This window comes from Polypterus senegalus, chromosome 9 (genome assembly GCF_016835505.1).
Source record: "Polypterus senegalus isolate Bchr_013 chromosome 9, ASM1683550v1, whole genome shotgun sequence".
NCBI lineage: Eukaryota > Metazoa > Chordata > Cladistia > Polypteriformes > Polypteridae > Polypterus > Polypterus senegalus.
In genome coordinates this window covers 1,748,318-1,764,613 of record NC_053162.1, presented here as the reverse complement: position 1 = coordinate 1,764,613, position 16,296 = coordinate 1,748,318, and the positions used below count along the sequence as shown (strand labels likewise).

General features: G+C 45.4%; 1 protein-coding gene across 3 annotated transcripts in view; it reads right to left on the bottom strand.

Moving 5' to 3' along the window:
* The window catches only part of card9 (caspase recruitment domain family, member 9), a 53,886-nt gene that overhangs the window by 27,546 nt on the left and 10,044 nt on the right, over positions 1-16,296 (bottom strand). For 2 of the 3 annotated variants that reach the window (XM_039762593.1, XM_039762594.1), the window contains exons 2-4: positions 15,464-15,681; positions 6,186-6,323; positions 1,825-2,150 (exon numbers count right to left, since the gene is read on the bottom strand). In XM_039762593.1, coding sequence (XP_039618527.1) covers positions 1,825-2,150; positions 6,186-6,323; positions 15,464-15,668 — 669 coding nt within the window. In that variant the 5' untranslated portion in view covers positions 15,669-15,681. The remainder of the gene's footprint in view (positions 1-1,824; positions 2,151-6,185; positions 6,324-15,463; positions 15,682-16,296) is intronic. The other variant, XM_039762595.1, reaches the window with a different exon arrangement.

The window sequence follows — 16,296 nt, the reverse complement described above, 5'->3', positions numbered from 1 at the left end:
TGCTTTATTACCGGTTGCTTTTTATGTCTCTGCTTGTGAGTGTGTGTGGGTCGGGCCAAGGCTGGGTGCGTCCCTGGAACCTCCACCAAAAAAAATCACCGTCTCTGCGACGGTGTGAATCTTAGCGGCACCGGACCGCTACAACATGAAGTAAAAAAAAAACAAACAATTAAAAATAATCGTAAGACTCCCAGGCACTTTCAGAATGAACCACCAAGAACTGCTGGAGACCCTCTGGATTGATTGGGTGGTTAACTCTTTCTGGCAATAGAGTCCAGCTGCAGTCGGACAGATTCAGCCACCTGAGACATTCTGACGCCGCTCTTTTGACTCCACCCACTCTCCACGCCCCCAATCCCACCCCCGTGTTAGCGGTATACTTTCGTGCTAGATGTCCTATTATAGCAATGATGGCAAACTGAACGTGTGTGCAAAATAATATTTATTATAAATTAAAAAAGCTTCACCAGGATAAACGGTCACGGCAAAGTAATAATGTAATAAACGTCTCCTCGCGAGCCATCAACTAATGGGCATGCAAAGTCGCTCGGCTAACAGACTACTTTACACCTCCTTGTGCTCCCTCTGGAGTGTGAACTCCACCACAATGAATGCATCGTTAATATAAATCTAACAATTTTGTACACCAGTAATAATACACAGAGAGGACCACAAAGATGTCTGTTGCGTAGTATTTGCATATTTTGACTGTTTACACATCTTCTATGGTTTATTCGATTCAGAGTCTATAAGAATATGTAGCGGAGTGCAGCATATCATTTATTCTTGTTCTTCGTTTTCTTCTTCCTTCTCATTTCCCATTTTTATACTGTGTGGGGTCAGCCTTCTGATTACCAGTGTAGACCCTCAGCCACAGAGCCACTACTCCGTGGAGTGCAGCGTATAACAGATGTACGAAAAATTGCGGCCTCACGAACAAGACGTGGCAAACGCAGATCTAAAATGTATCCTATAAAATACTAAATGTGAAGATTATTTGTTCAATTTGTTTCTAATATAGGACACCAAAACAGCTGCTTCAGAGACACCTTGATAGTTTGGAATTTTAATAAATGCTGAATACACGTCTGAGTGCAGGAACTGAAGGGGACTGAAGTCGTCATGGGGAGGGGCTTCAGAAGGGGGGCGTCGGTTTACGGACCTCACAGTGTCTGAAGTGCTCAGATCTGTCCGAGGCCTGAAACTGTCCTGACTGCAGCTGGACCCTTCTCGTTCCTGGCAGTGATTGGCAGGTTGGGCCCTGCCTCTTGAGGGTCTATCCACAAAACATATGAAACATAATACAGGCAAAGAAAAAGTAACACAAGTAACACTAACATAAAGAAATGGCTCGACATCTCAACAAGAAGCACTGGGAGGCAGCCTAGCCATGACCTCTAGATGTATACGTGATGGGTGCTGTCATATTGCAACATCAAAAGGTGAAGATGCGGTGGGCAGCCCCCAACATACACCAAGACTAGACCAGAAACGTCCAAGGTCTGTGCCCAGGAGGCGAGCCTCACCCCAGCCAGCCTAGTCCCAAACCCAAAAGGCTGGCTTTCCAGACTACAAAGGCCTACAAATGGGGCTTCAGCTTTTAAAAGTTCAGCAAAACTCAAAAAGGTCAAAATTGTCCTTGAGGAGAGGGGTGAACATTAGAAACCTCTGCTGTTTTAAACAAAAATGAAACAATGTTCCTTCAATTTCCAAAAAAAAAAAAAAAGAATAAAAACGGGCAGTGCAAAATCACCTGCAAAATACATTTCACGGTCAGCTTCACAAAACTTTGACAACCTGCCGGCATCGCTCATCACTACTCACCTCCAGCTGCAGGTCCCTGGTCTTCATGAGGGCCGTGTTCTTCTCCTCACTTAGCTTGGCGAACTCCAGGAGCAGCTTGTAGTTCTCGTCACGGAGTTTCCTGGCCTCTTCGTTAAAGCCGTCGCGCTCCTCCTTCATCTTGCGCACGCGCTCCTGCTGCTTACGAAGCTCGCTGTCCTTCACCTGGAGCTGCTTAATGGTGTCATTCTGGGTGGCCAGGCGTTCGCTCAGCTGCTCTTTCTGGCATTTTTCTTCCTTTAGAGACTTTTGAAGCTTTGTCACCTCACTCATCAAGAACTGGGTGAGGCCCGACTCTCCTACTGTGTCTGTGAGTAAAGAGAGCAGAAAAGTCCACAAAGAACTTTAGAACAATCTGGATGAGAACAGACCATTCAGCCCACCAAAGCTCACCAGTCCTGTCCATTTAACTCCAGCAAAATAACATCAAGTTGAGTTTTGAAGGTCCTTAAAGTCCTCCTGTCCACCACACTACTTGGTCACTTATTCCATGTGTTTGTGTCCCTCTGCGTGAAGACAAACTTTGTGTCAAATTTGCCATTAGCAAGTTTCAGCTGTGTCACCGTGTTTTCAATGAACTCATTATTAAGTCACCGCCTTGGGAAGAGAACCACAGACACACGGAATAAGTAGTGTGGTAGACAGATAGTTTGAATCCTACCTCTTGGGCAGATCCTACTGTGTGTCCAAGTGAGGAGAGAAGTCAAGGGTGCACCAAGCAAGCATGCAGATGCCCCAGGTATTGGTGCTGAGCCCTCTATGGCTCCTCACTAGGCCCTCTCATCCAGTCCTATGGTTTCTCTTATCAGTGATGTACTGATCATTCACAACTGTGGACCACACGGTATCAGCTAGAACTTCTGCATGTCTCACACTGATATTGAGGAACACCATCTGCAGCTCAACCTGGCAAAGATGGCCCAGCTCATCTGTCTATCCAGCACCCCATCTCTGCTCAGCTCGGCTGTTCATCGGTAACACCTGCCAAGCCAGTCCGCCATCTCGGGGTGTTGATTGATAACCAGCTGTCCTCCACTGACCAACCACCTAAAGTCTCTCGGTCTTGCAGGTTCACTCCGTACAACATCTTTTAAAAGATCAGACAGTATCTGACCGGAGAGGTTGTGGAGTCTTACTGCACGTGAATGAGAAATGGAAGATGTGAGCACATCACAGGTTCACCTTATGACCTTATAGGAGCACCAGGACTCTCTCTCTGGAGTTTACAGTTTAAGCAAAAGAAGATTAAGAGGAGACATGATTGAAGTGTTTAAAATTATGAAGGGAATTTAGTGCAGTGGATCGAGATGGTGACTTAAAAATGAGTTCATCAAGAACACGGGGGACACAGCTGGAAACTTGTGGAGGGTAAATTTCACACAAACATTTGGAAGTTTTTCTTTACACAAAGAACGATAGACACTTGGAATAAGCGACCAAGTAGTGTGGTAGACAGTAAGACGTTAGGGGCTTTCAAAACTTGACTTGATGTTTTCTTGGAGGAAATAAGTGGACAGGCCTGGTGGGCTTTGTTGAGCTGAATGGCCTGTTCTCGTCTAGAGTGTTCTAATGTTCTAATAGAATACGACTTCTTAAAAGCCAGAGTCTGAAACGCTGACTGAATCTGCTCACGTCGCTTCTTAGGAGCCGATTGCGGTTTTAAACTCGGCAAATGAAATGATTGACTCCGATATCAAAACTGTGACAGCAAGTCACTCTGAACAAACTTCTAATGGCACACAACAAGTGGTGGACACGACAAGCAGGGCCTGAAATCTTCAAATGGACATCTGGACAGGACGGACAGTCTAAAAGCCAATGATGAGTCTGTTGGGGACAGCAGCAGCTCTCCAGTGTCCAAGACAGAAGTGCTTATGTCAGTTTGGGGCTTGTTGTTTGTTAAATTATTGATATTTTTTTCTCTCTCAAGCTTCTGTAAAGTTTAAATTTTCACTTGGGGACAAATAAAATATCTAAATATTATATAGCGCCTTTCATCTGTCTATCTATCACATAGTGCCTTTTATCTATTAAGCAGTACATCTGTCTTTTTTCTAACTATCTGTTATATATTTCATTTCCTATCTATGTGTTGTATAGTGCCCTTATTTTCGGTACTTCTATCTGCTGTTTAGTGCCTGATCTATCTGTTATATATTACCTTTCTTCGACCCCTGTTGGGACCCAGGGGTGCCACCAGGGGGTGCTGCAGTGGTTCCTTAGCCCATGTGGGTGATTCTTCCACCACACCCCGAAGTGCAGCCGGAAATCCATCATCAAACACCTGGAGCACTTCCGGGTGAGCTATAAAAAGAGCCGGCAGCCACCACTCCAGGAGCCAGAGTCGGGAGGAGCGAGACAAAGAAGGGAAAAGAACTGTGTCTAGGGGAACGGGGAAGGCATTGTCCACAGGCGAAGATAAAGAACTAAAACATTTATGTGTTTTATCAGTGTGCCTCCCGTGTCTGTCTGTGTCGGCTCAGACACTGATATAGCGCCTTTTGTCACACTATCCATTTATCTGTTATATAGTACATTTCATATCTATCTATTATTTAGTGCCTTTCATATCTATAATTTAGTTGCTTTTACAGTCAATTTATACAACTTTTTGTATCTTATCTGTGCGTTATATAGTGTCTTTCACATCTGTCTATCTTTCTATTATATAGTGCCTTTCACATCTATCTGTCCATCTGTCTATCTATCAATCAAATATAGTGTCTTTTATATCTATAATTTAGTGCCTTTTACAATCAATTTATACAACGTTTTGTATCTTTTCTGTGCGTTATATAGTGCCTTTCATATCTATCTGTCTGTCTATCTTTCTGTTATATAGTGCCTTTCATATCTATCTACCTATCTATTATACAGTATAGTGCCTTTCACATCTATCTGTCTGTCTATCTTTCTGTTATATAGTGCCTTTCACATCTATCTATCTATTAATTATATAGTGTCTTTCATATCTATAATTTAGTGCCTTTTACAATCAATTTATACAACTTTTTGTATCTATCCTATGCATTATATAGTGCCTTTCACATGTATCTATCTGAGTGACAGAGCATGGAGCCCAACCCCTGGTCTCTGCTCTGGTCTTGTCACGTCTCTGCTAGCAGGAGCACCATCATGTGTCACCAAGTCACTGCAGATGAATTAAAAAGCAGCGACACCTCTGATGTTCAGTGAGCCGAGGTGGCACATGTCCTCCTCTTTTCAGATATCAGCATGTATGAAGTTCAAAGCCTTGATGCTTGCCTGCAGAGTAGTCAGTGGGTCTGCACTTATACACATATGGCTACCCTTGGGAGGTCCTCTGCTTCTTCTTGACCTCTCAGGTCTGCTGATGTCACCTCTGCGTGGTACCAAATCTCAGCCCAGTGTCTTTTCATGTGTAGCAACCTGGCCGGTGGAACAAGATGCCCACCTTGATTTGACCTGCTGACCCCCTTGCTGTGTTTCAGACATCTTTGAAGCCCCTCTAGCTCAACTGGTGAATTTCGGTCTCACCGATATTAGCCATTACCTTTTTGTCACATAGGAAGTGTAACTCTCTTGTTTTCTGTTCTGAGCTCTTCACTTGTGGTGATTAATTTTGTCACCTCATGTCCTGTCACATTTGCTCTTAAGCCGTCCACCAGACTGATGTATACTCAATTATGCTGACCCCTTTGTAAGTCACTTTGGATGAAAGGGTCGGGCAAGCAAATGAATGGAATTCTAATTGTACAAAAACCCAACTTCATTCAAGAGACAGAAGAGGCCCACATGACTGGCGGTGCGACTCCTCCCTTCATGGCACCTTCATGCACTCTTCAGCAAGCAGACCAGGACTCCTGATCCCAACGTGTGCCAATTTGACGCTTGTGGTCACCACAGAAGTTGAGCAGTGTCTGTCCTGACTGCTTTTCCACATCATCATCAGCTGAAGTTTGCGTTGTACTTTTGTACTACAAGAGAACCACAAATTCCTGGAATCGGTTGGCAATGGCGTCATCAGAATGTTTATGCCCTGGGGGCACCGGGTGGCGTACCACAGTTCTGTCGTTATGGAAGATGACAAAAAAGCAGAATTTGTGAATGGTGGCTATTATTTTCATCGATGGGAAGGAAGTGTGAGGCACACAGACTGTGACTGTCATTAAGAGGCCAACAGAGCCCCAGCGCTGGGAGGAAGTCCATCAGACGGTGATCACCAGGCGGCTTTGTTCACTGCTTTAGTTTCTCTCTCGTGACAACAACAATGACAAGCCACACAACGTGACCCGGGGGGGCCTTACAGAAGCAGACAGACGAGGAACACGAGCAGCCCGGAGGACTTGTGCACATCGGCTCACCTATCAGCATGGAGAAGGCCCTGGCCGGTTCTTTCCCGGTGATCCTCCTGTACACGTCTGGGTAGTCGAGTTCCAGGCTCTCGAGGAACGCCACGTAGCCTTTGTGCCCGGTCCTCTGGAGGATGTCTAGTAACACACCTGAGAAAAAGCAGCACAGAGTGTCAAAGAGCACCCGGCGCTGGCGAGAACCCACCCAGTCAGTACTGCTGATCGAGCTCTCGTTATTTTATATAGCGCCTCTCCGTCCCGAGTGCTAACGTAAATCGGATTTCATTTAAACTGTGGGTACAGACAGGTGAGGCGAGTCACTCGGGGTCACCAAATGTCCCAGATGTCCAGCCTTGTGCTTCAAGACCTCACACTATAAATGAAAAGCGGAGTTGCTTCAAGGAACACGGGAAACACATTCGCCAGCAGAGGAGAGCCGGCCAACATGGAATTAAACGGAAAAGCAGGAAGTCTGTCTTCTTGTTAAGAATGGCCGCGCACTTCCCCAAATGGGGCAGCACAAAAGTGCAGCAAAATCTCCACCATCTTCTGTTTTATTCCAATGATTTGCTTTTGACTGCGGTGGGCTGGCGCCCTGCCTGGGGTTTGTTTCCTGCCTTGCGCCCTGTGCTGGCTGCGATTGGCTCCAGCAGACCCCTGTGACCCTGTAGTTATGATATATAACGGGTTGGATAATGGATGGATGGATTTGCTTTTGAGTCGCTGTGTCCACTGACTGGCATCCTGGCATATCGAAACAGCGGGGACCCTGAAAAGAGGCTAAGCCCGCTCAGGGAGGCCAAAACTGAAAAGTCAAAGTGCATTGTGGGACGTGTGCTTCCTGTACAGCATGCCTTATTCATACGGATCTGGAAAAGATGCCCCCCACATTTCGCTCCTCACACTTCACCCCACATATTTTTCCTATCACCTATCTGGATCATTTAAACTTTTTAAAAAATTATTACTGCCTATATTTTATTGTTTTTTGTAATTGTGATTTTATTTCAGATATCAAAGTAGCGTTCTATAGAACCAGAGTTACTGGATTTTTCATGTTTTTTCTGTCAGCACTGTTACTCAATATAATGTGTCCAAACACACTATGGCGTTACACAGTGCGTGTTTGCTGTTTACGCTGTCAGCGGTGCATCGCAGTGCTGAAGAACAAGCAGCGCGTCACAGACACTGCGATACCGATATATACGCCGCCACACCACGCACTGCACCGCACCGCGCCACACGGCAAACAATGGCAAATGTGGCAAAAAGGCAGGATGGTTTCATGCCAAGAAAGAGCACCACAGATGAGATGTTTGCTCTGAGGATGTTGATGGAGAAGGTTAGAGAAGAACAGAAGGAGTTGCATTGCGTCTTTATGGACCTGAGAAAGAAAATGACAGGGTGAGTAAGAGGAGCTGTGGTGTTGGATGAGGAAGTCGGGAGTGGCAGAGAAGTACGTGAGAGTGGCACAGGATATGTACGAGGGCAGTGTGACCGTGGTGAGGTCTGCGGTAGGAGTGACAGAGGTGGGATTACATCTGGGATCGGCTCCGAGTCCTTTCTTATTTATAATGGTGATGGACAGGCTGACAGACGAGATTAGACAGGAGTCCCCGTGGACTGTGATGTCTGCTGATGACATTGTGATCTGTAGTGAGAGTAGGGAGGAGGACGAGGAGACACTGGAGAGGAATGAAGGTCAGTAAGACCACCAAGACAGAATACATGTGTGTGAATGAGAGGGAGGTCAGTGGAATGGTGAGGATGAAGGAGTAGAGCTGACGAAGGTGGATGAGTTTAAATACTTGGGGAGTAATGGGGAGTGTGGAAGAGAAGAGAAGAAGAGTGTGCAGGCAGGGTGAAGAAGAGTGTCAGGAGTGATTTGTGTCAGACGGGTGTCAGTAAGAGTGACAGGGAAGGTCTACAGGATGGTAGTGAGACCAGCTATGCTTTATGGGCTGGTGACGGTGGCACAGGAGACAGAGCTGGAGGTGGCAGAGTTAAAGATGTGCATTGGGGGTGACGAGGATGGACAGGATTAGAAATGAGGACATTAGAGGGTCAGCTCAAGTTGGACAGTTGGGAGACAAAGTCAGAGAGGCGAGATTGCGTTGGTTTGGACATGTGCAGAGGAGAGATGCTGGGAGAGAGAAGGGTACTAAGGATTGAGCTGCCAGGGAAGAGGAGAAGAGGAAGGCCTAAGAGAAGATTTATGGATGTGGTGAGAGAGGACATGCAGGTGACGGGTGTGACAGAACAAGATGATGAGGACATCAAGATATGGAAGAAGATGATCCACTGTGGCAACCCCTAAATGGATCAGCCGAAAGAAGAAGAAGAAGATAGTAAAAGGTAATCTCACAGGAAACTGTAAACGCTTTAATACGAATGGCATATCAGGATCTCCTTTGGTGTCTAATGTTATCCCCCATTACCTTTCTTGTCACCTGTTAAATTTTTACATTGACTCAATTTTTTCTTTTTGTAAAAACTTGAATGATTTGTATGGATTGCAATAAAATTAATAAAAATATAATAAAAAAAAAAAAGAATTGTTTGGTCAATTTCGAATACAACTAATCTTGCCCCATTGCACAGCCCATCACTCAGACATCAATTACTCAATTACATTACGATACGTCCTTCTTTCTACAGTAATTCAGCCGGTGGAAGACCTGACGGTGTTAACGGTTGCTGGTATTCTTCATGATATTGTAAGTTGATGTTTTCCTCTTCCGCACCATCACCACCAAGTGTTTCAGCAGAGTCTATTGATGCGCATTTTAACCGATTTGCCGTGTTACTGATCGACAGATTTCATGCTAATTCGTTTCTCGCTGCCATCTTTAGATGAATGGGCGATTCTAAACTGGATCTTCGTTCATAAGTAAGCCCTTTAATGGACTGCCGTCTGTCCAGGATGTCTGTGCTCTTGTTTGAAGATAGTTGTAAGAAGTCCGCGACTTGAAAGAATCTCGTGCTCAAAGTCTCCGTCTCGCGGACTTCCTTCCAGAAAGTCTCTTCAAAAAGTCTCGTCCCAAGATTTTTTTTATTATAATAGAGAGACTCTGATATATTATTCCAAACATTATATGACATAATAATGAGCACTACTTAAATATATTTCATATGCTTTTTGTTAATCTTAAAATTCCAGGTATATTTTTAAGTTTAATTGTATTTCATGTATTTGGTTAATTTTTTGGCAATTTTAAAATGTGCATTTATTAAACCAAAATAAATTAGAAGATATAAAAAACTTAGGTGCATTATTTACATTTCTGTAACCTACTCATTATCTCCAGGGGGCTAAGTGTAGAAGACAAAATGTGGTGGGACAAAATGTGAGGGGCAACTTTTCCATAAACCGACCTGTGGGGGGCGCCACAGAGCCCCAAACCCCAGATACACCCTAATGCCTTGGTTTTAAGTGCCATCTTCTAAACATGTGACTGGGAGGCTTCAGGGCAGACAAAACCCCAAAATGCAGAACAGGCTTTTAAACTTCAAAACTTTCAAAGGAGTCTCGGGTTTTGGAGGGAGAGAACCCTGAAAACCCTGGCATGCCTGCCATGAGGCACCTTCACCAAGTCTTCAGACCCTCTTCACTTTTGTCACATTTTGTTGCATTGCAACCTTCTTCTGAAATCATCTAAATTCAAATTTTCCCTTAGCAGTCAACATTCAACATTCAACATCCCATAATGGCAATTAAACATTACTGCAAATGTAACCATCCATCTTCTGACCCCACTTTACCCAGAGCAGGGTCACGGGAGTCTATCCTAGCAAGCAAGGGGCACAAGGCAGGAGCAATCCCTGGACAGGGCGCCAGCCCACCATGGGGGAAACACACAAAGACCAATCGAACATCGAAAGTCCAGCATGTCTTTGAACTGTGGGAGGAAACCCAGACGGACAGACACGGGGAAGAACATCCACACACTGAGGACCCAGGATATGGACACCCGCCTCCATGTTACAAGGCACCACCATGCCACCCTGCAAATGTATAAAATAAAAAACAGAAATCTCCCGTTGGCAAAAGTGTTCAGAGCCTTTGCATGGATCATCATTGAGATGTCTGGAGTCCACCTGTGGTCAGTTCAGTTGACGGGACTTAGTAAGGCAGACACACACCTGTCTGTAGAAGGTACCCACAGGTGAGCAAAAACCAAGCCATGCAGTCGAAGGAATTTCGCGTAGAACTTCGACGCAGATCTGGGGAAGGCCACATCGGCCCCCATCATCACTAAATGACCACAACTCCTCCTGGAGCTGCCCGACTGGCTGTTTTCTCTCGGTAGAGTTCTCTGTTCTTTCTCCTTTTGTATTATTAACTCTTTCTGGGCGGATGTCGACTTTTGTCAAAAGGAGGGGTTGACGGTGGTAATCAACTTGGTGATTCCAAATTACCTGCTAATCCACCTCTCTTGGGATCATCTGCAAACTTCACCTGCTTGTTCCTTATATTCCTATCTAAATCATTTATAGATATTAAAAATAGCAGCGGCCCCTGCACTGCCCCCTGCTGGTCACCACTCTTAACATTGGCCAGTTCTGATGAGGTTCTTCTCACCATCACCCTCTGCTTTCTGTGTCTGAGTCAATTCTGTGCCCATCTAAAAACATCACCTGAACTGCCACTTCTTTTAGTTTGATGCCCACCCTCTCATGTGGCACCTCATCAAATGCGTTCTGAAACTCCAGATCAATAATCTCCTCTGCGCCACTCTGGTCGTCTCCTTTTGTTGTTCCTCATAGAATTCCAGCCTGTTAGTAAAACTCGACCTCCCTCTTCTGACCCCACACTGACTGTCCTGTCCTTGCCAGGTGTCGCTCCATCTTCTCCTTAATAATTCCTTCCATTAATTTTCCTGTGATGCCCGTTAAGCTTACTGGCCTGTAGTTGCTCTGATCTGCCCGCTCACCCTCTTTATATAATGGGATGATATTTGCCATTTTCCAGTCCTTCAGAATCTTTCCAGTGCGTAGTGACTTTTTATATTATTTCTAGATCGTTTCGGGTTATTTAACACGTCACAAGTACGACAGAACTTATTCCAACCAGGGAGCCCCCTGCTGGATAGACAAACCAGATTTTGATTAACTGCAAACGCAATCCCCACATGAAGACAGCCTGGTAGCCGGCCTGTCGCGCATTCCCAGTAAACTGGTGGCCACGGCCCGCAGCAACTTACGTTTTATGTTGATTTCTGTGTGAAACTTTTTGCTTTGCGTGCTTTTCAGAAAACTGTTTATTTTAGAAAAAATGTTGAGCCCTCAAAGAGTTAACGTGTCGCCTTCAGATCTCATAGACTGGCCATTGTTTAACATGTATTGTACTTTCTAACGTCTCCCCACCTTCCCTTCTTCATCTCTAACCTCAGCTAATTACACCGAGTAAAAGACAAGCAGGAGTTGAGGAGGAGGCATGCAGTGCAAGTTACAAAGTAAATAACGTATTATTGAGAATATTCGTAAAATAATAACAATAAGCAAAGTACATGTGAATATTGGCAACCATGCCACCTGATAAATGCTGATGTGCAGTTAGTTACGTGAAATGCCACAAGTTAAGACATCACGTCTAGTCAGCTTTCTTCAGGACAGGCCACATGCCCATCTCAATATGGCTGCCGAGTCAGTGGGGTCTTCTTTTCAGTTCATGGTGTGTGAGCTGCTCCTTCATGGTGATGGCGTGAGACAGAGAGAGGGAGAGGGAGAGTTGAAGCGACTGAATTTCTACCTTCTTTGTCCAAATCCTTACACCAGTATGGCGTCGTGCTACAGAATGGCCTCGGATTCAAACCAATCCCATCAGACCAAAGGGGGCACCCAAAACCATTTGGTGGGCTGATGCTTGCCAGCTGGGTAGTTTGGCTATCCTGTGGGGCAGAGGCAGCCTTAGGGGGGTGTGGTGGAGGGGCCTAGGGCTGGTTACGTCAAACGCTGTCACCAGTATGTGTGGACTGTACAGGGAGTGCAGAATTATTAGGCAAGTTGTATTTTTGAGGATTCATTTTAATATGGAACAAACACAGTGCTATCAGTCAATCCAAAATGTTAATAAACCTGAAACCTGAATGTTTCACAACGGAAATGTGAGTGAGAACATCATCAGGGGAATACATATGTGCGCACAATTATTAGGCAACTATTAGTGTGCAGATTTATTATGCAACTAAAGGAAAAATGAAAATTTTCCCATCTCACTTGTTTCTTTTCATCTGTTAGAGTGAGAATAATAAACAAACACCTCAAAATTTACAAATAAACATCTCTGACATTTCAAAACAAATCAATCAATCAATCAATGACCAATATAGCCCCCCTTCTTTCCAATAACAGTCATAAGCCTTTCCATTCATGGAGTCTGTCAGTTTCTTGATCTGTTGACGATCAGCTTTTTGTGGAGCAGTGACTACAGCCTCCCAGACACTCTTCAGAGAGGTGGATTGTTTTTCTCCCCCGTAAATCTAGCGTTTAAGAAGTGCCCACAAGTTCTCGACAGGGTTTAGGTCAGATGAGGAAGGGGGGCCATGTCATTATTCCTTCATCTTTAAGGCCTTTACTGGCTGGCCACGCAGTGGAGAACTTCGATGCAAGTGATGGAGCATTGGCCTGCATAAAAATCATGGTCTTGTTCCTGTATCACTGTTTGAAGAAAGTGTCTTCGAAAAACTGGCAGTAGGTTTGGGAGTTGATTTTGAGTTCATCTTCAATGCAAAAGGTCCAACTAGCTCATCTTTAAAAATACCAGCTCATACCAGTACCCCACCTCCACGTTGGAGTGGAGCTCTGTGCCATTACTGATCCACAGGTCCATCCATCTGGTCCATCAAGAGTCACTCTCATCTCATCGGTCCATAAAACCTTTGAAAAAATCTGTCTTCAGATATTTCTTGGCCCAGTTTTGACGTTTCAACTTATGTTTCTTGTTCAGTGGTGGTTGGGTTTCAGCCCTCCTTACCTTGGCCATGTCTTTGAGCACTGAACACCTTGTACTTCTGGGCACTCCAGGTAGGTTGCAGCTCTGGAATATGAAAGTACTGGAGGATAATGGGTTCCTGGTAGCTTCACGTTTGATTCTTCTCAAATCTTTGGCAGCTAATTTGCGTCTTTTGTTCTCAACACGTTTCTTGCGACCCTGTTGACTATTTGCAACAAAATGTTTGATGGTTCTGTGATCACACACCAATATCTTAGCAATTCCAAAAGTGCTGCATCCCTCTGAAAGACTTTTACAATTTTGACTTTTCAGAGTCAGTTAAATCTCTTTTTTGGCCCATTTTGCCTGCCTAATAATTCTGCACACCTTGATATAGGGTGTTGATCTCCTTAGGCCACACCCTCCCTCATTACACAAATACACATCACCTGACGTGCTTAAATCCAATAAGCATTCAAGTTAATACAGCTTGGAGTTGGAATATACGCATTAAAAATGATGATATGGTCAAAATACTCACTTGCCTAATAATTGTGCACACAGTGCATAAACTTGCATGCGAATTTAATAAAAATAATGTTAACATACACCGGATTTTCTCATTACAGAATTCAGCTACGTTTTTGCCAGATAACACGTGGACTTTATCCAAGTATAGTGATATAATCTAGTAAAGAAGTGCGCCACGATCTCCTCCACTCGTGGCGTCGACAGCGATACGGCTAAGCCAGTAATCAAACGTCGGCGCGCGTTCCTCGACCAAACACTTCCCACGCTGTGTCAACTCGGCCTGCTGTAGCAAACTGAAGCAAAGACTCGACTAAGAAATGATGGCGGAGTCCTAAGCCGTCAGTTGTTCCCAAGTCAAAAGAGGAGCCAACCCAGCAACTAATGGGCTTTACTGATTTTTATACTGGCGACCATTTTGGGCGATGAAGGTGGGCCATAGAAGGTCTTCAAAGACGGACATGGCTGGAATTTGACTGTGAAGAGGGATTTTTAAAAGGTTTCCTCTTTGAAGCATCTCACATATATAGATATAGATAGATATACTGGAGACTAGAACTTGACAAATCCCCTCAAACGGGACATACAGACCTCAATCACGGGGCCCCCTTAGGCACATGGCCTGGAGCAGCCGCCCCACTTGCCAGCCCCAAATGCCGATCTTGTTGTGGGGGTCGATTGAGAGGGTCCTGCAGAGAATCACTTGCCCCCAACCCAAAGACTCAGTCCTAAAAGGTGGGATGCGGTGTGCTAGCCACATCTCAAACCACTGGTGGTCCTATAACACTAATATTATATTATTTGTAACTTACACAAAGCAAAGACATACAAAACTTTTATCACACCACAACACTGGCCAGAGTTCTGAGCAGCTATGGGAGAAGGGCCTTAGTAAGGCAGGTGACCAGTGTACAAATGGGAGGAGGACTCCATCATCAATCTGGGCTTTATGGACGAGTGATACATGGAATCCCACTTGGGAGAGGCACCTGAAGGACTCTCAGACTGTGAGAAACAAGATTGTCTGCTCTGATGAACCCAACACTAATGTCACATTTGGAGGAAATCAGGCCCCGCTCATCACCTGTGGAATCCCATGGTGGTGGCAGCATCCAGGTTGAGGGAAAGCAGAACGGAGCAAAATCCGGAAATCTCCTTAATGAAACCTGCTCAGAATTCTCTGCACCTCAGGCTGGGCAAAGACAACAAAGGAGTGACTTGGGGACAACTCTGGGAATGTCCTTGAGTGGCCCAGCCAGCGTCCAGACTTGAACTTCTCTGGACTGGCCTGACAACAGCTGTCCACTGATGGCCTCCACCTAACCTGACAGAGCTGGAGAGGATCTGCAGAGAAGAACGGTGCAAAAATGGCCAAATCCAGGTGTGTAAAGCTTGTCAAGACCAACTTGAGGAGACTCCAGGCTGGAATGGGCTTCGCCCAAGTGCTGAGTCAGTGGACTGAATACTTGCGTCAATTTAATAAATTCCCCAAATCCTGTCTTTATCCTGTCATTCCAGAGTAGTGAGCGTTGCCTGCTGTGAGAAGAGTGAGTTGAACTGATTTGAACACAAGGCTGCGCCATACCAACTGTGAAGGCTCATTTCTATGACCAGTGAGGCCTTGTGGCTAAGGAGTCGGTCCTCGAGCCCTGAGTTTGTGGGTTCAAATCCCGCTAATGACGGGCCTACGTCTGCTGCCCTCAGGTCTGGACACATAAAGCTGGGCAGATCGTCCAACATCACATTGCAATATGAATATGTGTTCTTGTTCAAACTTAGCGACTTACAAATCACAAGAAAGCCCGCCTGACCCCTTTCTGTCACTTACCCACTTTCCGCCGGCGGATGATGAGGTTCGGGTCGTTGAAGATCTGCTCCTCGTCTTCGGTGCTGAGGACTCTGCACTGCCGCAGGTACGGCGTGATGCGGGACGGCTCGATGGTCTTGCACAGCAGCAGACGGTAATTCTCCAGCTGGTTCCAGCAGTCCTCGTCCTCTGAGCCCGAGTTATTCAGGCTGTCAGGGTCCATCATAGTTGTCTGGGCGCTGATAATAAAAGTTACGTTAGAGTCTGGGTGTCGAGCGGACATTCTGGATGATCTGCCATTGGTGAAATGGACTCGAGTGAATGACGCACAAATGCCAGGGTCTAGAAAGTGAAAAGTGATCAAGAACAACATCCCACAGCATTACTGTGAGTTTGAAGATCATCAGGAGCTCGAGAACGCTGTGCCAGAAAATAAAATAAAGTCGAAAGGAAGGAGGAAGAAGTGCGAAGCCAGAAAGACAGATGAATACAAAAAGGGGAAACTGTGAAGGCGGCCCAAGAAGCCAAACGGTCAGCACCTAACTGGCCAGTCTGCCCGCAGAACTCAACACGAACTAATGAACAAAGTTTATTTGTGCCCACCGGTGGATGCCACACGTTCCCTAGCTAATTGGCTTGACCCCTGGGTTGAGCCACGGCCACACGAAAGATTCCACCAATCAGGGAGCGCAAAACCCTGAGGCACCATTGGATGGATCACATGATGTGCCAGTTGAGGTTCCATGCATTTCACAGTCACGTGACGCATAAACGCAAAAACAAACAAACAATTGAATTAAAAAAACCAGAAAAGCCCCAAGTGTGATTGCTGTGTCAGTCTGTCCGTCCGTCAG